The sequence below is a fragment of the Xyrauchen texanus genome, chromosome 43 (assembly GCF_025860055.1).
Source record: "Xyrauchen texanus isolate HMW12.3.18 chromosome 43, RBS_HiC_50CHRs, whole genome shotgun sequence".
NCBI lineage: Eukaryota > Metazoa > Chordata > Actinopteri > Cypriniformes > Catostomidae > Xyrauchen > Xyrauchen texanus.
Window position 1 is genome coordinate 25,930,469 of NC_068318.1, and position 23,839 is coordinate 25,954,307.

A 23,839-nucleotide genomic window follows, 5' to 3' on the forward strand; every position below is an offset into this window, starting at 1 on the left:
TTCTTTCGGTCTGAAGGCACAAAAACAATCACAAGAGGACAAACAATTATAAAAGTGAAAATGTCATGGCCTTTTTTTTTCTTATTTGTTGTCTCTGGAGAGAATCATCTGAAGAACACCAAGACTTTTATCTCTCCAACCAGCTGCAGAAATCAAAGAGTTTGCTGGAAGCACAATAATGTGTACTGTTTCTAACTGCTAATCTTAAATGGAGGATTTGATTTTCATTCATTGTAACCCAAAAAGTTTCAAATTAAGAGAGCCAAGCCCTTAAGTCATTTGAAAAGGGGAGATGATGCCAACAGATTTCATAGACTTGCTTGACTTTAAAGCAGACATACTGTTTGTATTTTCCAGGAGCCCACAAGAAATGTAAGGTTTGATTTTTTTTAAAATGCCGCACAGATAAAGGATTTGCGCAGAAGTGGCCAAAGACTTCCGCCTGGCCCGTTCATTCATTTAAATTCCAAGCCTCTATTTTCCAGGTGACTTCATGCATGTGTGTGTTTGTGTGTGTGTGTGTGTGTGTGTGTAAGGACCTTAGGCTTTTCCTCCAGGACTGAGAGAATAAAACACAGTCAAAGCATGACTGTCATCCAGATAAGAGAGAGACACTTACAGCAGGATCACTTTGAGCAGAGAAAGGGATATTTATCATGCATAAGGCAGTCTGTCTGAAGAGCAAAATCTCCAACCCAAGAACAGATAATGAATCTTTAAAGAATCTGCAGTTTGGAGAAGGTTCTTTCAGACCTGAATTTATTGCCAGGGCATTGGTTTGTGGTTGCTAAAGTGTTATGAATATTTTGTTGTTGTTGCTTTTGCATGTTGCGTTGCAGTTTCTAGGTAGTTCTGAGTGGTTACTAGTGTTCGCTAAATGTTCTGTGTGGTTGCTTATTGGCCCAAGTCAAAGGGAATATCTCATAAAATATCTCATATCATGGAATATGATATTCTTGTTCCTAGATATGGCTCAGGTCCTTCAACGTAAGCATTTGTGATTTTTTTCACCTGTTTTATTGGCCCATCCTCCAGAACAAACCCCAGTACAGTGATGTTCAAATATGCATTAGTCACAAACCACCAGGTAGACACATTTTAGAGCCTTTCCAGAAGGTTACAGTAAGATGCATTAGTGGATTTATTTTATTTTTATTTATTCGTCAGAATTTAATGCCTCAACTTACTACTGTTCTATGAATGATATTAGTTCTGTATTTGATTTTCTAAAAACACTTGATAATGCATCACTGGTCAACAGAATTTTGTAGTGATGTTCTGTCTGTGTAATGTTAGTCCAGCTATAACTGTGACATTTCTAATAGTTTTAGATTATAGAACTTCATAACACATCCATTCCAATAGGATATGTTGTGAATCTTTATGTGTTGTGATACATTATGACCACAGTATTAGTGTTAGTCTGTGCCGTGACAGTCATGTCCTCACTCGTGTGGGGTTCATTAGTGTGGTTGTTGGTTCCATACAGTGGACCATCATTAAAGAGTAAAAAAGGTTAGAGAGAGAGAGATGCCACCACTGGATTTATTCACACAAAAAAGGTGTTTATTTCTGCCGAAAGCCCAACATGAAGGCTGTTTGTTGCTTGTTTATTTAAAAAAATAAATAAATAGATAAACTGCATTTAATGTAATTGACAACTGAAAATTCTGGAATAATGGCTGCCACTACAGTCATTTTCTCAGTGGTCACTGAGTGAAATAAAGCACTTGAAAATCAATAACTTTAACTTAACAACACTTTCTAAACCATTTTGGGCAATTTCCATGTTTGGTGGTAAAATACGAAATGTTTCAACAACTCAACCCAAACAAACACATACAAATAAGAGCAATAAACTAAGATAAAACATTTTTCTTTTTTACAACAACAACAACAAAACATTTTTTATAAACTTGTAAAATGACAAGCTTATGTACTCTATATTGCCGTATGACTCTATATTTCTATATTCCTTTATGTATTTATTGTTTGTAGTGGTCGGGCATACTGAAAAATGAGTGGTCCAGGAGCTATAACCATTGTACCCTTGTGGTGAACTAGGCATCTAACATCATGCTGTTCCATGAGCACTGTCCCTGTAATTGGTGTAATGACAAGCATTTTGGATATAAGCATCAGCTGAATGACTCCTTTCTTTACTTACATACTACACATAAACATGAACATGAACATTGTTTTTAAAAAATATTTAATTACATAATAAATGGAAACTGAAAACAATCAATTTATTACAAAAATCCTATTGTTAAATGCATTGAATCGCAATTGGGTTTTATAGGAACCACATACTGTATGCATTCTAGGGGTAGTGATACAAATTCTCTCATAATAAAAAATAATTTACTAAATAAAAATACATTTAAAATAAATTTCACATGATGGAAGACACATTGATTAAGGAATACCTGGAGTGGAAGATCAAAGGGCTGCTTCTTGTAAAAAACAGACACTAGGTCATTTTTGTCTGACATACAGCATGCATTATAGTGTTAACTTTTGTTTTTGTTGGGTAACTTTTGAGTTTTATGTTTCCTTCCAGGGTGACATGGGGAATATCTTTGGCTTGACAAAGCTAACATATTGTTATTCTAGAGAAAATTTTTTTTTTTCTAAAATCCATAAACCAAGACCAAAAGTTCTGACTGTAACTCTTTCAAGCTTTCAAGCACACCAAACTCTGCACAGACCTTTAACCTGTTCAGACTCAGGTTGCTATGATCTTTCTAATCAATCAGACTTATGGTTGACAGAATGTTCAATGAGCTAAGAGTCTGCCATCTTCCATTTTTTAAACCTAGACAAGGCTGGACAAACTTCACCTATCCAGTTTATACTTGTTGAGCTTCAGTGGTAATTAAACTCAACCATACAAAAACTGAAAATTAATTAACATCCCATCTGGATCAGATTTCTCTATAAATTCAGTCCTGCTGAATTTTTCATCATGTTTTAATGTTTGAAAATTTAATTTGAACATGTAAATCATTTAATAAACCACCACCCATGAAAAATGCACAGAAGTTGATAATCCAGCAAAATTCTTGCATGCCAGAGCACTAAATCTGTTTGACGGATTGTGAAACTAACAGCAGATTTTTTAATCAGCCTAAGAGAATGAAACAGGTGCAAAAAAAAAAAAAAAAGAGAAAGTGAGAGTCAGACAGAATGAGAGAGAGAGAGACAGCCAGCTGGAATGAAGATGGCTCTCATCAGAGATAGGTGTTCAATGCAGTGCTGATTGTATCTGTGATTTGCCACAAGGCCTAAATTGTTTGGAAAGCAAGATGTTTTAATCTGGTTTTCCACCACTGGGCCGAGTCGCCAGCACCAAATGAAATAAATTTGTCGATTGGTCCCTGACCTTGAACATAAGTGCAATATAATTACTAGAAAACATGCTGCAATGCTCTGCAGTCAGTGTTGTTGAGGGACAAACCTCAAAAACAGATTAACACAATGTGTCACAAGCCCCTAGTGGAAAACACAATGACTCACTCGTACAGATGCCTATCATTTAAATGTGCTCTGGACACAACAATGTCCCTCAAATGATCATAGAAGACAGTTTTATGAACATCATACGGCCTACTACAACAACAACAAGAGGCTTGGATAATATTACAACCTTTTAAATGTAATCATGTATTTGCTTTAAACAATGTAAAATGAGCAAGAGTAGGCTACTGTTATGGTAGATATAAATGGCAGATATATGGCAGACCTAGAATTATTTTGAATAAAATGACTTAGTTGTTGTGTAGATTTGTGCATATATATATTTTTTTCTTTTTTTACAGCAGATGTATTTTGGATTTGCACCACATTTTGGATACCTCACATATGTCCTAAAGGATATGTCACATATGTCAGATCTCAGGCTCCAGAGGAACTCTAGAACCCAAGAGAACAAAATCAGCAAGCCTTTGCCTGTCTCATGTGTTTATGACACTGCATAGCTGATGGCTACACTAACTGACATCCCCATTAATGCCTTATGCATTCTCTGTCTGTATTAATAAGCCTGTAAACCTTAGAAATGATAATGAAAGCCTGCAAAACATGTTAATCTAAATGTCTAATGACTCACAGAGGGGTTTGAAGATTAGAGTCTTGGTCGGAGTCTTCCGTAAATATTTAGTTTATACATGGTTATAACTGTGACTTTGTGCACATTTACGACACAACTAGGTTAAGTTTTAAATTACGTATAGCTGTTGCAACCAATCCCTGCTGTGTGACATGCTATACATCATATTTATAAAACAAAGTAATAATTTTCAACTAAATAATAATTGGAGATTATGTTTAGATATGTATAGCATGATACTTCTGTAACTGCTTAAAATGTAATTACTACCCAGTAGCAGACATGATCTGTGTCCCCTTTGGTCAAGTTGGACCCTGTTAACACTATCGCCATTCTCCTTGTGTATATCTGCAACTTAAGTACAGCCATATGTGTATTTATTTATAATTTATTTGATGACTGACCTAGAATCAGTTACAATTTTCCTTGTTTATTCTATAATATTGTATGACTTTAAATTATGTCTAATCAATTAAAATTATTAAGATGAAACAATGGTATTTAAATAGCAGATCTGAGTTAAGTCTACTTGCATCTAGTTACCTTAAATTAAATATTTAATTTAATTCTATATGAACACCAAGTGAGGAGAACTTAATCACACAAAGTTTTGGAGACAAAATTACTCAATTCAATTAAGAGAACAACGAGTTTAATCAATCAGTTGAATAGAGTCAACTTATTAGGGGTTTTCAGAGCATATATGGGGATGAATATATATATATATATATAAAGTAATGAGTGAAAGAAACGTCACACAAATCGAGAGCTTGTTTAGTGACAATGTTAGAGGGCGACCAATAAAACAAATTAGTAGAAGGAATAATCTACATGAAGTTGCTCTAGGTGTATATAATCCACTAGTATAACAGCTTCGACTCTTCTATAATACGCTCTCTAAACGCATTAATTCAGTCCATGTTTTATACGTTGCCAGGAAACAACAGGGGCAGGTGCTGTGCCGAAACTTACTGCCCGCTAGATTCTGACTCCCCTCAACCTGATTGGCCCTCATCCCTAAAGCCCACCCCTACAGCCACCCCCTAACCCAAACCTCATTGGTCCAAACCAATAAAGCCCATCCCTACACACACCCCCAAACATAAAAATACTGGGGAGTCAAATTTTGGCATTACACACGGTTTATTCGGGAAATATTCGGCACGAGCCTCATTGAGAGAGAACTCTCGCGCTCATTTAATACTAACGCTTCAAAGGAAGCTTCAAAGGAAATTTCAAACACAAAAAGTCGTCCAAAACAGCTGAATATTTTGTAAACTCAAAACTTTTACAATGCGGTGACTATCCTCGAATTTACGAGGAAACACTGGACTTGTAAAGCGCATATCAACGTTGGAGATGAGATGCAAAGAGCTCGTGAGCTCGACACATCCACGTCCACGAGAATCGCACCTGATCGTTGGTATCACCTCGAAAAACGCCGTACTATAAAGGTAAAATTGCATATCTCTCTATACTCTAAAACATGAGTAGTGTTTGTGAACGCAGTGTCCGAATCAGTATATTTTTCCTGCAAATATCGTATTTTCTTCATAAACGAGCATGTGCAAGTTTTGTCTCAATCTCTTATAAAACCATCACGATTTCGTCTAGATAGCCTATTGATATACCAGGAACATAACATTTCCTTCGCTTCATCTTTCATGTAGATTTCATATTAAATATTTCGAACAATATTTAAAGAGAGATATGAACAAAAGTCTATTGGGACTGAACTACAGGAGCTGTCCGTAGTGCTGAAACCGGAATCGGACTCAACGCGCTTGACCAAAGATGAACCACATTGTGATGATTAGTCTCGCTCTGAAATTAGTTTGCGTCAGAAAAGTTTTCAAGATGGCTTTAAAGGCGGATTTCATGCATTTATGAGTAATCATATTGATCAATCTAGTGTTAATATCTTGTAGGCTATTCAGAATATCTGCTTCTTTGAATTGAATGTATTTAGACAATTACTGTTTCAGATGTTTTTGTATTTTGCTCTTATACTTCAGACTGATTTAATTAACACATTTCTGATGAGACTTCTATTTGACACTGTAAAGCCTTAATAATATAACAAGCAAATGGTTTAGAGTTTTTAAAAATCACAATCCTTAAGATCTAATGGTCCACAAACCCTCTCCACTGATGAGAGATTTTGCATGTGGTAAAATGTGTAGTTTGCTAATGTGTAGTTCACTATGGAAACAAATGAGTGCTTTACAGCTATATTTACTGGCATTCTGCTGTTCTGTTGTTTCCCGCTAGAATAGTCTAGACTAAATTAAAAAAGTAGACTAAATATAGCTCTGAATGTACACTCTAACTGTTTTTTTAAAGAGCATAAACAGCAAACATCCAAAGGAACAAACAAGCATTCAATAAAGTATCATGTATGAAACTGTAAGGTCTGCTTCTGCCAGATATTAGGGCACAGGCACATGTGCTGATTTCCCTACAACAGTAGATACAGCACTGTCTTTTTGGAATATGATCATATGATAAACATCTGATTTCCATCCTGTCTGCAGACACAAAACACTAGTCTTTGTCCAGGACCAATGTTGTTTTCCTGTCCATGGTTGGAGATTTCTCTTACAGCAAAGACAGTAATCCAGAGATTATACAAACTGTCGAACATTGCAGGCTGGATGATACATTTCAACAGGCATTGCCTTATGTTGCATGCATCATTGTAAAGTTCTGATGGGAATCGAAGTCATCATTACTAATTAAACATGCTTCACATGTGTCTGCAGTACGAGGGAGCTCTCTTGATCTGTGACATGACGTTGGCAGGATGTTTCCCTCCTAAAGGCAGAAATGTCTTCTGGCCCATTACTCTGATAGAAAACTCACATCCCATAAACCACCAGACAACACTAAAGACCAGGAGACACTGCAAATTCACTAAAAGAAAGTGATTTCTTTAGTAGATGTTAAGCAGTTGTTTTCTTACATTGATACATGAGAAGCAAATCAATATTTTGGGTTTCATCTAGCTGTTCTCTTCAGATTAACACCTTTTTTTTTCTTGTTTTCTCAAAAATTTTAAAAAGAAAACATAAGAACCAGAACCTTTATCAATTCAAATATCAATTTTAGCTCCTTCTGCTTATAGTGTAGAAATATGACAAATATAAAAATATATTACAGCCTACTGAAAGTTATTTGATTTCTGTCACTGGTTTTATCAGAAGCCTGGCTGTTTTATCTCATTCCTTGCGGCTGTTGTTTGTCACTGCATTGCTGTTTTGAGTTGAGATTAAATTGAGATTCAAGTTCAGTGGTTGTTTTTGTCTGATCATGACTTTAATGCACGGCTGAAATGCTTGTATTAATTCTGAATTTTCTCCTTATTTTAGGGCTCTGTCCTGTGAATACACTGTGATGCTCTTGACCCAAATGGGCAAAAAGAGTTCAAGAGAATGAAGATCAGAGTCTTTGTTAGAACTTCTTATTTATTTGTCCAGTCTTATTTGGCATCAATCTGGATGGTCTGAACAAGTACAAGAAGAGTATGGCCAAACCGTTCTACAGACTACAGCACTTCTTAAGGCAGGCTCAGTTGTTCCTTCTCTTCCTGGGCGTGGCTTATATCATGGCAGGAAGTGTGTTACTGCTTCAGCGATCCAGTATGGTAACATTTCAGAGAGAAACAGATACGGTCGCACTCCCCTACCTACTGGCACCACCTCAAGCCCTGGAGGTACCTGGTGCAAGATGGTTCTACAGGAGGAATGGTGCCAGAGTAATTCAGGATGTGGAGAACAGACCTCTCGATCCATCAGGCAGCAGAATGGACCAGAGCCACCTCGTATCCCGTAACCTGGAGATCAGGCATCTGAGACGCCATTGGTTCCACAATAATGGAGCTGAACAGGAAAGCTCAGCTGAACGCAATCGATTACAAAAGGAAGCAAGACATAAAGGTAAGGCTTGATCCTACCCTTGAATTTATTTATTTTTAAAGATGTGTCTATAATTGAATATTATTTTTCTGAATCACTTTAAACTAGGGACCTATATTGGGTGTTTCATAAACAACGAAACGGAACATGCACTTGGTGGGACCGTCCTATATGACTTCCGAAAAATGACCAGCGCGTTATGTCAGGACACCTGCTCAGAAAGGTAATGCCTATAATAATCCAAAAAAAGTAAATAGAGTAAATGAAAGAAACTCTGTGCTTTCAGAAGAGTGCATTTAGTGTTCATGCACAGAGGCAGGTGGCAAATTGAGAGTTGGCTGATTTGGCTGACAAGGAGTCCAGCCAAATATTAAGACTAAGAGTCAGAGTGAGAAAAATATGAATGCTACACACTTAAGACCATCTAACAAAGAGAAATATTCAAAATTTCAAACAGAAAATATATATATAAAAGTGAAATTTTATGATGACTGGGGTTTTCAGAACTAGAGGGACTCTGTCTTTGATTGTCCTTCTACACAGGTCATCTAAGAAATACCAACAGGAACGTTCAGGTGAATTGTATAAAAGTTCCAAAATGAACAGAAAGATTCACATTCATCTTACTGTAGAAACCACAGAGAGAATGTAAAATGTATTAGTTTGGATAAGAGGTCTGCATTCCCGTGGATCTACCGCAGGATCTATGTGACCCGATTAGATTTCTTGTTGGGAAGTTGAAGGCGAGAGCTGATAGTACTTCCATGAGATGTGGATGGGATTAGGCGGTCAGAGAATAGCCTAAGAAATCCAATGTGGATAATAATTTTTTTTTTTTAATAATTACATTTTATTAATTAATAAATGCTATTAAAAAACAATGTAAAATAAATGTGCATACAGCAAGTGCATCAAATTAGGCCTATCCAATATTTGGAGAGGGCAGGTAGTCAACGGGACTTGAGGCATAAATGTTGTGAAATCAATGCATTTGCAACTGAAAACAGAGTGGACGTGGACGTGGGAAGTGTGAAGGGCCAACACTAATGCTGATAACTGTACACACAAATTTAGAACAGAATAGAATAGAATGATATGGAACAGAATAGAATGTGCTTGTAATATCTCCACAGTGAAGCCTGTTTCCTCTTTGCAGTGGGTTTCGGTACGCTGGGCTGGAATATGGAGCGGAGTGCCATTGTGGTAATCGCGTTTGTGCCCGTCGGGCTCGGGGAGAGGACTGCAATCTGGAATGCAGGGGGGAGAAGGGCTCCCCCTGCGGCGGTGTGGGCCGTCTGTCTGTATACAGAGTTGAAGATCGGCTTCCAGGACAGAAGAGATGTAAGTCACATTCAAGCAGAAATATAACAAGCATGAGAACAGAATGCCGGCAGACCCAGATAATCACAGATCTGCTTGAATAGGCCACACACAGATGTCCTTGGAATAGGACATGCCTCAATCATATGGCATTCTTAATATCTTAATGGATTAGAGAACTTTGTTTAGAAGTTGTTCATTGGATGCAGGCCAGAACCTTGTGCCAAAAACCAGCCTGGATTCAGAAAGATTAGATAAAACAGAAGACTGTGTCAGATTGTGGACTTCATGCCTTAACCAGCCAAAGAACAAAGGACACTTCATATACGTGCAGTATATATTACTACAAGTAATTCATGTTTCGAAGAAACTTCATGAAACTTACTGTTCAATCAATATTATTTATTTTTAAACAATGCACCAAAAATCTACTCCATTTTCCCAATGAAATCATGACTTGAATTACACATAAAGTAGCTAACTGACATTGGCATTGTATTCATGCTATATAGACAGAAAACTGGCTCCACCAGCAGAGCCTGGTGGAGAGCCACTTTTTGCCACATTCATTGCAATATACAGTAATAAACAGTTATGATCAGTTCTGTTGTCACTGTCAAAGATATTGCCAACTAACTAATAAACACCATGAGTTTTAAACATCACACTCACCAGAGATATATTCAAAAACAAAAGAGAGAGATCCAACTTTGTAACTCCAAAACTGCTCCAGTGAGAAGTACTAAAGATTTATTTTCACCCTCTTTGGCGTTTTGCATTAAAGTAATGCAAATCACTAATAGGCATTTGCACGTAGGCTTCTCAACATTAACTATTAGAGTTTTCCTCTCATGTCTGTTTTCATGACAAGCATATATCTCTGATGAGCTGTTCAAATGGGTTTGACACCGATTCCTGCTGATTAGTGACTATCAAGTGACATTGAGATCTCACATTTTTGATTGACAGACTGCGCATGTGCGCACATACTGTTTCTGTGAATGCACGTGCAGACTGACCGCTCTCATGTAGCCTCAGCTATGCACAGAAATGTTTTATTTTTTATTACATTCTTTCATTCTTTTGCAATTTACTTCACTCTTTAAATGTGCTGTGATTCAGCAATACAGAGAAGTACAGAAAATACTCTGGAAAAGAAAGCCTGTCCGATGTTCTCTCTTCAATATTTCTCAGACAGAACGGTCCACTACCATGGCTGTTTCAAGAGGTCAAAGAGCTCTACCGCTGACTTCCTGATTCAGACCTTTGGGACGACACATACGCCTCTGCATTGTATAGAGTCCTGCACAGATCAGGTTTAATTCACAGATGTTCAAAATATTTACATCTATTTATTTTGCAGATGCTATTCTCTAAAGCAAGGTAAATTTATAGATGCCCTAAGAATCCTGGAATTGAACCTATGACCTTGATGTTGCTAGCTCCATACTCTGCCAGTTTAGCTACAGGAACTTCCTTGATATCAGTAAATCTGTAGCAAATTTAAAGTACATATTTATTTAGATGAAGTCTAAACACTATAAGAACATCTGTTGGCTAACAAGACCTCATTACATATGTTTTGTTTTTAAATGAACCCTTTTCTGACCCTTTTTAAAATGTTTCTGACCTTATCAGGAGCTGCCGTTGGCTTTATTGACAGGGCGGGACTGTTTTTGTAGCTACACCCCCTTTCTCTTAACAATGCAGATGAGTGAGCAGGAACACGTTTGTGGGAGGGCCAACCAAACAAATCGTGCATCCACTAATGACCTTGACTACTTTTGGGTCTACAGCACACCTGTGCTAGGTACTGTAAAGATAGAGCATTTCCAACCTGCCACATAACTTACTCTTGTTGCTCTTCAAGAATTCATCTTACCTTAAATCTGCTCTTTCAGATAAAAAATGCAAAGAACGGACGTTTCTGCCCCAGAAATCCCGCACCCTTGTAGCCCTCTCTAGCTTTCCAGGGGCAGGAAACACCTGGTTACGTCATTTGATTGAGTTGGCCACTGGATTCTACACTGGCAGTTATTACTTTGACGGTTCTTTATACAACAAAGGTGAGATTCCACAAACACATGTTTAAACCCTAATTTTCTCAACACTTTTAACAGTGAGATTTTCTGTGATCATGAATGAGAGACAAAACACTTCAAAAGCACGATTTTTAGCTATTGCTCTTTTAGATATTTGATGAACATTTAGATTAAGGACAGAAAAAACGGATCACTCTCACTCTCTTTCACTCTCGTAGAAATTAAAAAACATGCTTAGCAAATGGAGACTTTTGGATTTTTCATAAAAAAAATACATTAAAAAAAACATGGTAATCTCAAATGTGTCTTCTTTAAAGTTTCAGAAGAAATGTGATATGATAGAAGTGCTCAACAATGTGGCACAGATTTGCCAAGATAACACAAGCTGCCATCACATGTCAGAGCTTTCAGTGTGAACTCAAACATTTCTCAACTTCTACAATCAAATTATCTGAGCTATGATAACCTTATTTTTATCTATACTCTTCCTGTACAAGTTAGAGTAACCTACTGCTACAATTTTGGAGAAACATCTGAGACAAAGTTGATACTGAAATGAAACAATCAACAACTTAATTTATTAAATATCCCAAGCTGTTAAAAAAGTAACCTCAATTAAGGGGTGGAGCTTTGATGCACAGGTGTGTGTTTCCACCCTGCTGCAGGTTTTAAAGGCGAGAAGGATTACTGGCAGAGTGGGAGAGTCATCTGCATCAAGACTCATGAGAGCGGCCAGCGAGAGATAGAAACGTTCGACTCTGCCATTCTGCTAATGCGAAACCCCTATCGCTCTCTGATGGCAGAGTTCAACCGCAAGTGTGCCGGACACCTGGGCTATGCGTCGGATGTTCACTGGAAAGGCAAAGGTACCAAGGACAGAAGCAGAATTTAAATTCAGCCAGCATTCTTGCGTTCCATCTGGGCTTTAGTATTGATTGTTGGTCTGTATGCACATCTTTACACGTTGCATCACGTCATGCTTTTCATAGTATCATACACCATTAGAGTTGTGTTTTTAAGACATTGTGTCAAAACCTCTGTTCTGTTCCATTCTGTTGCACTCTGTATAGTGTTTTTTTAATGCAAGAATGCAACCTGTGTGTACAGCCCCTGAATGTGTTGATAAGGTAGATGGGACACAACAGAGGTTTCGACACAGAGTTCTATACTTGGGGTGTGTTCACACTTGGCAGGTTTGGTTAGATTAAAACGAACTCTGGTGCGATTGCTCTGTTAGTGCGCTTCATTTGAACAAGTGTGAACACTGTTACCGGAACCTTGATGCACACTAAACATGCGAACCGAGAACCGTCTGAAAAGTGGGTTTCGGTCCACTTCCAAAAGAACTCTGGTACGGTTTGATTGATATATGAATGCAACATGGACCAAAGACGTCTAAATGGACCAAAAACAGGAAGTAATTTGCCTAATACTGACCTCAAGCATACCTGGTTCTTGTCATCATAGGAGCTATGTTTCCCATTACATTTCGGTACTGGTGTTGGAACCGCCCGTCAGCTGTCCTTGCAGCATATCTTCGTTTGTGTGTGCAACGGAGGAATTCCTGGTGTTGTTCTGACTCCTTTACACATTTTATTAACTCTTCGTTTGTTCTCAGCTGGTAAAAATACAACCATATATACATATCCAACGAGCGCATTTCGCCAGCATTGTTTTGGATGTTTGGTAAGTTCCGTCAAAACATATACGTCATAAAAGCTGTCCAATCAGATTGTGACTTTTCCTGATGCCTTTTGTTTTGTATCTTTAGGTTTGGTGTTAAAAATGACAGTGTGAATGCTAAACAAACCAGGACTAAATGTATCATTTAAATTTTTGGTCTGGACCAAGAGGACCAAGAGAACCGAACTACAACTGTGAACACACCCTTAGCATCTTAAAAACATAACTCTCGTGGCACAAGAGGCTAAAAAACAGTCTGGCAGCAAATCTCTTTACTTCAACAGCTGTATAACCTTGGACAATAAAATAATATATAAAAAAAAAAAAAAAAACATTCTTTCTTTTTCTGGAACACAAAAGCCAAGGCAAAGCAAAGCCGTTTTAAGGGGATCCCACTTGCTAACTTCAATATAAAGACATATAAGAGTGACTCACTTTAAAGCTTACAGAGGATCAATGTGACATATGCATCATATTCTAAGACTTCAAAAGGCATACAAACGTTTTTGGTCATAAACATGCTGAAAATCACGTTATTTTACAGTAAAAATTTTGACATCTGCCATAGCTCTCCTTTGCACGTTCATGGGTGAAAAGAGAAAGCAAAAAGATTTTCACAGTAAAATAACTTACATTTTGGAATATGAAACATGAGCCACACTGATTACATTTATGACACTTTTTTCATCTTTGAAGTGATTCACTATCAGCTGCCATTGTATTAAAATCGACAAACGGGACATCCTTTAAAACCCCTTTCAGTAGTCTACAAAAGAAAGACATGTGTGTTTGGAACAACATGAGGGTGAGTAAATGATGACAGAATTAAACATTTTGGTTCACCCTTTAAGTGAACAGTGTACTTATAACTTATTTCTTACATTTACATCTGATAGCAATTGTTTTAAGCATGTTAAAGAGTCTGTTGGATTTGGTTTTAAGTATTGTACCATTTCATTCACAGAATGGTCTGAGTTTGTGGATAGTTATTCCTCCTGGTGGGTGTCTCATGCTCTGGCCTGGCTGCGATTTGCCCATCGCCTGCTTGTGGTACATTTTGAGAATCTTCAAAAAGATCTTGTCCCTCAGTTAAAGACTATTACTGCTTTCCTGAACATCAGCATTCCAGAGGAAAGACTTGTATGTATGGAAAGCAACAGAGATGGGCATTTTAAACGCTCTGGATCTCGTGGTCAAAACTTTGATCCCTTCACCACCGAGATGAGAGCTAGTATAGATGAACACATCCACACAGTAGATAAAGCCCTCAAAGACAGAAACCTCAGCGGTCTACCACAGGACTACATGCCCAGATGAGACTACATGATACACAGATATCGCCCTTTACTAGAGGGGAGAAAAACAGAACCATGAAGTGCCTGGATGCCTTTGGAATGGTTTAGTTTGTCCACCATTTGCAAGAGCTTTTGTTTGTAGTTTTGTTGTCAGCAGTTTGATGTCTTTTTTGCCCAAGGAGCCCATGTCTAGTTAGTACATAGTGTCATTAAGGTGATTACTTTGGATAATTTTAAGTATAAGTTTAAATAAATTGTAATCTTAACCTTAAAGTATTATAAAATACTGAGGCATGTTTATTTAGTTTATTTTCTGTATTTATTTGTCAATAACATTCTGTCGCCTGTGTTTCTTTGGATTTTCAAGATGCATGTGGGCACAGGTACATTCATTCCATAGCGATGCATAATTTCAGTGGGATGCTTCACGGAAAATGTTCCTTCATAAGTAAAGATGAAACATTTTGTTCTTGCACAGCAAACAGCTTGTGTCCTTCACAACATTATATTAGCCTACTATAATGAATCCAATACATAAATAGAGGCCACAGCACTACAGTAGTTTAATTAAAGGACCTCAGTTAGATTGAAAGGCCCTTTGAAAAAAAAAAAATGCAACTACAAACTGCAAAACAGCAGTTATAAAAATAATAAATAAACAGTGTTTGACTGGACAAATATGACAGCCCACCATGTAGCAGAGGCTGTGGTGTATTGGAAACCCAAAGTTTCTTTTCACCATAAAAGGCACCATTGAGCAAGGCACTTATAGAAGATTATTGGTTTTTCAAGACATAGAAAAACCGATCATTAAAAATTCATAATCTCATCATTTACTCACCCTGATGTTGTTCCAAACTGTGTATCTATTTATTTTTGAACTACAAAAGAAGAAGTTAGAATGCTTGCCTTAGTCACATTTACTTTTATTGAGTGGATAAAGACAAAAAGGTGAAAGGTGACAGGCTAAAATTCTGCCAAAGATCTCCTTTAGTGCTCCTCGGAAGTCATACGGTGTGGAACAACATAAGGGTGAGTAATTAATGACAGAATGTTAGGTGAACTGTCCCTTTTAATATTATTTTGAAAATTGTAAGTCAAGGGAAAAAACGAATGCTTTGTTTTGCTGGCAACCAACATATCGTAGCATGCTCACGCTGTGATGTTTTGGAGAAGTTTACGCATAAACTGGTACAGAGATCATTTAAATTTGAGTGTTTTATAGATTCAATTAGTGTTTAATGTCACTGATTGCAGCCGCAAAGATGAAAGATGCAAGAAAACACTAAAATCAGAATTGCTCTGTGAGTTTGGGCCATGATGTACAGAATTGTTACTCACTGTAATTCATGGAGTTTTTGAAATCTGCAAGTCATCTACAGAACATGATTCAAGTCTTGATTGGACATAATCACTGAGGTTGGTTTGAGAAAGCGGAATTATGCAATTTGCAACTGTGATGAGAAAAGCTAATGGACAATAATCGAATGGATGGTCCAATAGAACATAACATTTTGGCTTCTGCCACATAATCAAACTAAAAAACTTTCACGCAAAGTGACATTACATGGTCAGTATATAGCTGAAGTTGATTGGACTAAATTACTTTTTCTCAAGTTTCCATCAGTGGCTGATCAGTTGAATAAATGAGAACTCATTCAACTTGCTTTCATAAACAGAAACAATCCAGCTGTTTCAGGAAGGAGACGAGTGAGCACAATGTCCCCAGATGATAAAGCTCTCACAGAGACCAATACAAATATTCCATCTATGTATTTTTATACTATAAAATAAGAAGATTAAAGGTGCTTGTATGCGTTAAAATGTTAAAGGGATAGTTTAAATGAAAAAAATACAAAAATAATAATAATTTACTCACCCTCATGCCATCCCATAAGTGTATGACTTTCTTTCTTCTGCAGAGCACATAGATTTTTGGAAGAATATCTCAGCTCTGTAGGTCCAAACAATGCAATTAAATGGTGACCAGACCTTTTAAGCTCCAAAAATCACTGTTTCTTACCCACACCTATAATATCACTTCTGAATACATTTTATTTAACCACTGGAGTCTTATGGATTACTTTTATGCTGCCTTTGTGATTTTTGGAGCTTCAAAGGTCTGGTCACCATTCACTTGCATTGTAAGGACGGACAGAGCTGAAATAAAAAAAAATTAAATCTGAATTTGTGTTCGGCAGAAAAAAGAATGTGATACACATCTGGGATGGCATGAGGGTGAGTAAATGATGAGATAATTTTCATTTTTGGCTGAACTATCCCTTTAAAGTGATACAACAGTTCACCCAAAATGAAAAAAATATGCAAAGTAAATGATTGAGGCTAACATTCTGCCTAAAATCTCCTTTTGTGTGTCACAGAAGAAAGTAATTTGAGTTTGGAACTACATGAGGGTGAGTGAATGTTGACAGGATTTTAACTATCCCTTAAAATTCTCATTCTGAAAGGAGCTGTTGCATTAAAATATGTGCACATGTTTATCTGCTCTCTCCTGCAGGGTGCATGTATAAATCGAAGATACTGTCATAAATATGTATGGCATACGGCTGCTCTGTTTGCTCTCTGCCAAACACATCCATGACACACTAACACGTCAAGCAGTCTGTCCATCTGTGAAATATTATGTGATGGTAAGCCTGCTTAAACAATCAATCACCATGTGACACAACTCAATGATTTCATAAAGGCCAGCTGTAATTTACCTCCTGTGGAGCACGAGTGCAGTTCTGGGCTAGAGGAACAGATCTAATAATACATGTTTAAAACAAAAGAAGTGAAAACGTGTGCAAAACAGTCAGGCTACCAATGATGGATTATTTATTTTGAATAGTTTAATATGAGTAATACGACCATGAAATGTAAAAACGGACATATGGCTAACAATAGCATTTATAGGCCTTTAAAAATCATTACATTTTGTCATAACATACTGTATGTCAAAAACATAAAACTAAATTAAATCATGAGTTGGAGTTTTCTGGCTCAACTCATTGAAGGACATATTACAGAATGTGTCCTTCATATTACAGAATCTGATTATTATATGATGCTTTCATGGTAATGGTTGACACATTGAAATAAATATTTTTATAATATTTTGAAATAAATGTTTCTTTAATAAGGAATTAGGGTTTAAAGTATTCTCTTGTTTGCTACCAATATAATACCATGCATTAGAGCAGTAGCTCACATATTGTTCGTAAACAGCCTATCTTTCTAGTCATACTGTAGTAGTAGTAGTAGCTAGGCACACCTAGTTTAGCCAACATGTCACTTTAACATATAGTAAGTTTAAATATGTCAATATAATAAGCTATTTCTGTTGTAAAATACAAGTAGATTAAAAACATGCTATTTGTTGTTTAACATTTTTATGTATTATTTGAATATAAATAATCTAATATGAATTGACTGCATTTAGCCTTTCATTTTATAGGTGTGCTTAATAATAATTAAATCTATAAGATTTGCTCCTAAATCAAATGTATTGTAATTTTGAGACACATGTATAAACTCATGACCATTCACATTAGATGAAGAGTCCAGTTATATCAGTAACCTTATAAAAGCTTTTGCATTCTACATGGAGAGGGTCTTCTCATGCAGGCTACCATGTTAGAACCTGTTACAGGACACTTTCACTCTTGGACTCAATTATCATGGCTGACTGTTACTAGTGAATTTCTTCAATGGCATCTTTAACTAAAAATGATTGATTTTGAATTATGCTGCATCCACACCACTAGATGTCACTGTAAATCCAAGATGACACAAACAAAAAGTTACTGAGGGCAACATTAACTGATCTCCCCATACTCTACTACTATTCGCTAACCACCCAGACATTATAAACCTCTGAGGACTGTGATAAGAGCCTGAGAGATGTTGCTGCTGATGTCACCTTGATCATGGACACTGGATGGCATGAGTACATCTTCATTATTCCCTGAGCTGATTCCCTGTCAGCTCGGCAACCTGCTCAATACCACAGATACCACCATCTAAACAATATTGAATTTTATTTACTTTCAATGGCAAAAATATGTTTGAAAAATACTTTATTCATGCTAGCAGCATCTTTGATCATTAGCGGGATTGACAACGAGGCTGTGAGGGATAGACTTACAGTCTCTTCAATGGCACGAACACTGGTATAAAGCTGTATAAAGCTCCTACATCACATCTGATTTTCCACAACTCAGGTTGTCTGGAGTTCTTTGTATACTAAATGTTCTTGGACAGATATTTTATCAATGTTTAGGGAATGATCCAAAAACACTTTAAACTTCAGTAATGCCAACTGAAAAGACTGCAAGGGTGTACTCACGCTAGGCAATCTGTACCATGCCTGAGCATGTTTGACCCCCCCAAAGTCCAGTTCGTTTGACTAGTGTGATCGCTCTGCTGAAGAGATGGGTTCGGGCATGGTTCAGTTGGCTCAGGCACGGTACTCATCTAGTGTGACATGACGTTAATGATGCGACTGAGCAAAAGGATCACTTTGGTCTATGGCATAGGTACTGGAAATTTGGCCAGATGAGAGTATACAGGAACAACTGGATACAACACAAATTAACACACAAGAACTACGAGATATTTGGTCAAATTTCTGACTATCTTTGTGCTCGTGGATACCAAAGAACCATTGAGCAATTACATGACAAGCTGAAAAAACAGCAGGTTCAATATCTGAAGGTACGGAGTGCACTCCGTAAATCTGGCAGCTTGTTGGAAGAAAAGGATAAATTCCAGTTGTACGATGCTGTCGACAATTAGGCATGTGAGAGGGCCATGTGTCACCATGCACCAAATGACTCAAAATAAGCCATCAAGTAATGTTACAAGGATGGTCCACACTGTGCTCTGCAAGAGTGCTTTTCTTCCTGTTTTCTTCAAAACAACAAATTGCATCGTAATGATGTAAGCATACTCAGGCCCGGAACGGTAAGTGCAATGTGAGTGCAGGCCAGCGAGGGAGTGGGGACAATCGTGCTTGGGCAACCGGGCCTAGTACAACCTAAGTCTATCCCTCACAGCCTCATTGTCATTCCCATTCAAAATCAAAGATGGCGCTAGCGTGAATAAGGACTTTTCAATTTTCAAATTGGGTGCACTAATCCTTCAGCAAAAGCGTTTAAAAAAGTATGGACTTGTGCATTGTGTATGTACACAACCATGAGTTTTCAAAACAGCAACAGGCTGTGTGCTAGGTCTGCAAATCCTGAGAGCTGCCATGTGTTTTCCTCATTCGAGCCAGAACAGATAAGATATTATTAGAGAAAAACCTAGTAGGGGGGCTGCAGCCTCTGAAACATCAGATGAGCCGTGGGATCTGTCCTATCCATATTAATAAATACAAATTAATTTATTTCCAAATAAATAACAGACAGGTGGTAGAGGTCTGAAGCATGGTGTGTCCTAGCAAAATTGCAGTAGTATTTACATAATAAACAGTATGGGTATAGAACAAGAGATTTTTAATGAATTTATTTATCTTATTATTATTGTTTAAAAAAAAAAAAAAAAAAAACACATACACCATCATTTGTGCAATGGACATGAATAATACTTAAAATTGTGTGGCTATAACTTTTCTAAGCCATAAGTCTTACAACTTTTACCCTGATGGACGATAAAACTGGGTAAAAAAAAACAATACAAATCATTACTTATATAGAAGAATGGACCCAAGCCTAATCTAGTTACCAGGATATATAGAGACTTGGGGGAGGTGGGCTCTTAAAGGAATATTCTGGGTTCAATACAAGTTAAGCTCAATCAACAGCATTTGTAACAAAGTTTTTTACCGCAAAAATTTATTTGGACTTTTCAAAAATCTGGGTTACAGTGAGACACTTACAATGGAAGAGAATGTGGCCATTCTGTAAACACTCACTGTTTCAAAAGTATGGCCAAAAGATAATTTGCAAGTTAACATGATTTTTCTGTAATAAAATCACTTACTAACTGATTCTATATCCAGTTTTACAGCTTAATTCACACAATGTAACAGTGTAAACCTTAAAATGACCGTAAAATCGACATTTAAACAATATTACCAAAATGCCAAAAATGCTGTTGACCTTATAACTTTCATTGAGCCTGTAAGAATAGTCCTTTAAGACTTTGGCCAGTAAATTACCAGCTCCAAAAACAACCACCCACAAAACCCTAGTAAACCACCAGTCGATCAATCAAACAAACAACAATTCAAATATCAAACAATTATTTAATTCATAGAAAGTCAGATGCAGCTCAGATAATTTTTTAATCCACTAAGGTCATCTGCAAGGAACAAAGGTGCCAAACTCATTTCAGAGCAAACACAACAGCTAAACAGTCATTATTGACCTTCAGTATGTAACATTTAACTGCCACCATTATTGAGTGTGTGTATGTGTGTGTGTGAGAGAGAGAGAGAGAGAGAGAGAGAGAGAGAGAGAGAGAGAGAGAGAGAGAGAGAGAGAGAGAGAGTGCATTATTTATATTGCTTGAGTCACCCTAACAGTAGTAATTTTACAACAAGAGAGGAACCATCAATATAGTTTCTTTTTATCATGTCCCCTGTAGGACGTTATTGATGTCCGGAATATTGGCAAAAGAAACTCTGTACTGGAATTGACTGTTATGGTTCTCTATGGCCTGAAGGTTATTAAGCTGATAGGTTTCCCTTGAGCTCTCCGCTGAAATACTGTATATGTGACTTGTTTCCAGATGTCCCTTTTCAAGCTCACAAACTCCACACCAGAGACTGTTACACCCTACATGAGCCACAGAGCATCTCAAACCTTAGAGCCACTAAACCTCAATATATCTTAAAAAATAAAAAAACCTCAAGCAAAGACATTCAGCATCCAGGCATTTCATGCCAGGTTTAGGTTAGGGTGGTATTGATTTGAACTCAATAGAGCATTAACCTTAAAACCTAATCGGTTTTTTCATCTCACATTTGCTTTTATTAAATTATCAGTTAGGTTTAGGTTTAAGGTAGGTAGGATTTGTTGATTTAAACTCGATAGAGCAATGCCCTTAAAAACCTCTGTTCTCATCTGCATCAAAAAATGTAACTAACTTTTAGCACCTCACATGGTGATACATTATGATAACTTAAAATACTGTCTAGGTAGGCAGATCACTAAGTTTTGGATCATGGCTTATTGTATATCTCTAGTATATATATCTTCTGCACATAATCTCTTTAGGTGCAGGGGTCTGTGCAGGATAAATATGCCAAGCTTAATTTTTATCTCCCATAACAATATTTGAAGGCAAGACATTTTTGGGAACATGTGAACAAGTAAGCAACCTACAAACCAGCTGAAGAAAAAAGCAATTCATCCAACGGATCTTTTTAAAAGGATCAAGGGCCACGTCCACACTAATGTATTTTCGTTTGAAAACACATTCATTTTGCTACGTTTAAGCCTCTCATCCACACTAGAATGCCATTTTCCTCCACCGAAAATTGAGCATTTAGAAAACACTCTCCATTACTGCATCCTTTGGAAAACGATGACGTTAGGAAACTGAAAACTGATTAGTGTGAATAGGAAAACAATTTTCTGCAGAACACATCCATACCAGTCTGTTCTCTTACGAGAGGTTCTCTCGTATTGCGTAAGCTAGCTTACGCTACGGGAAAGATTCATCTTTTCTGAGATATTGAAGCCAAAAAATTATCCTTAATTTTGTATCATTTGTCAACGCAGTGCAGCAACTGCAGACCTTGAGCGGGCTAGCTAGCGAGCTCATTGGTTGCTCTGCGGCAACTGCTGCAGCCTATAGATCGAACTTGGGCTGAACTAGCGTCCAATGAGAGGCGTCCAGCGCTACTGCATCAAAGCCCGCCAAAATGGGCGTGGCTAGAGTGCATATAAGTGTAGTTCAGTAGGCTGGAACCCTGATTTTCATCTCTTCAGCGAAGCTCTTCGCATCTCTGAACTGGAAGCCGCGTCGCCATTCGAGGGGCATCTAGCAAGCTTGGACAGCGCCGAAGAAGCCGGCCGTCTCCGCCACCTTCAGCCATCCTGCGAGCTACGCCATCCGGCGACGTATCCTTTTTAGAGCAAGCTAGTTCTTAACGAACTTCACAAAAGAGTAACGAGCGCTCTTTTAAGATGCCTTGCACCACTTAGCGCTTCATGCCGCGCCCTCTCAGCGCCGGAGACCGCCACATCATCTGCGCTCTCTGCCTGGGACTGGGGCATGCAGAGCTCGCCCCGCTGAAGGCGGATGCGACCTCTGCGAGGAGCTTCCGATGTCGACCCTGCGGGCTCGACTCGAAGCGCTCAGAACCGAAGCCGCCGCGCCGCCTTCCGTTCCGCCGCGCAGGAAAAAGCCCCGGAGCCTCTCCCTCGAGCATCGCTCTCACCCTCCCCGCCCCCCCGGGACGCGCAGTTGCCGCCCTCTCGGAGGACGAGGCGGAGGATAAGGGCTGTTCCGTCATGGCTTCGGACAGCGAGGAGTGGTCAGGCTCCCACGCCTCCTCCTCGGCCCAGGAATCCAGCAGGACCCGCGCCGAGTCGAGGGGAACTAACACGCCTCCTCACACAGGCCGCCGACCGCCTCGGCTCGAGTGGTCACTTCTCCCTGAGCAGGCTCCCAACAGACTCGACGGCTGCTTTCTTCAGAGCCGCCGCCACGCAACACCCGCGGCCGGGCCGCCCCTTCCTGCCGAACTCCACACTGAGCTTGCAAAGTAGTGGAAGCGCCTTTCTCGGCCAGGATCTAAGAAGCGCGATGGACCTCGCCTTCGTGCCACCAAAGCTGCAGCCCAAGCTCTAGGGAAGTGCATGGCCTCGCTGACTGTGACCGAGAGACACCTGTGGCTAACGCTAGCCGACATGGGAGAAGCAGAGCGCTCCACGTTCCTCAACGCACCGCTCTCTCCGACCGGTCTCTTCGGCTCCACGGTGAGTGGCATTGTTGACCGCTTTCAGAAGTCCAGAAAGCCACCCAAGCCATGAACCTCTTCCTGCCGCGTCGCGCTAGCTCCTCTGCAGGCCGCCCACGTGACCAGCCTCCTGCACGCAGCCTCTTCACAGTGCCCAGCTCAACAAAGTCAGACTTCTCAGCGCCGACAGGGCTGCCGCCTCGATCGAGGCTCAGACAGCCGCCGCGAGACCGCCGCCTCGCGGGCCTCGGTCTAAGGTTGCGCTTGAAACCTGAGCAACCGAAGTCCTCCTAGCCTTGTTGAAAAAACGACGGCTCAGTCCGCCGGCCGGACCACCGTCAAAGCTTCGCCCCTGTCAGTCCCCTCTCTCAGGCTACTACAGTGGTGGATTCAGCAGCCAACAAGCCGGTGATACTGCCCGCTTGCTCTGCACTCAAACGCCGCTTTCACGGCGACCCAAAGAAATCTTGTAAAGAGCAAACATGCCTTATGTGTAGAAAATGTGCCCACAATCCAGTGTTCACCCCTACACACAAGCATTACACTTCCCGTGTTCCTAT

The 23,839-nt window shown here is 38.8% G+C and overlaps 1 protein-coding gene across 1 annotated transcript; it reads left to right on the forward strand.

The window, feature by feature from the left end:
* Positions 1–7,631: 7,631 nt before the first annotated feature.
* On the forward strand, positions 7,632–14,387 carry LOC127636128 (WSC domain-containing protein 1-like). The gene is made up of 8 exons (XM_052116537.1): positions 7,632–8,046; positions 8,134–8,248; positions 9,182–9,366; positions 10,540–10,661; positions 10,984–11,155; positions 11,247–11,411; positions 12,053–12,253; positions 14,035–14,387. The coding sequence occupies exons 1-8, from the start codon at positions 7,635–7,637 to the stop codon at positions 14,385–14,387; spliced, it is 1,725 nt and encodes a 574-aa protein (XP_051972497.1). The 5' UTR covers positions 7,632–7,634.
* Positions 14,388–23,839: the final 9,452 nt, after the last annotated feature.

Coding starts and splice junctions, on each gene's coding strand:
- LOC127636128 (XM_052116537.1), top strand. CDS start 7,635: ATGGCCAAACCGTTCTACAGACTACAGCACTTCTTAAGGCAGGCTCAG. Junction 9,367..10,539: donor GCTTCCAGGACAGAAGAGAT/GTAAGTCACATT, acceptor AATATTTCTCAG/ACAGAACGGTCCACTACCAT. Junction 10,662..10,983: donor TAGAGTCCTGCACAGATCAG/GTTTAATTCACA, acceptor TGACCTTATCAG/GAGCTGCCGTTGGCTTTATT.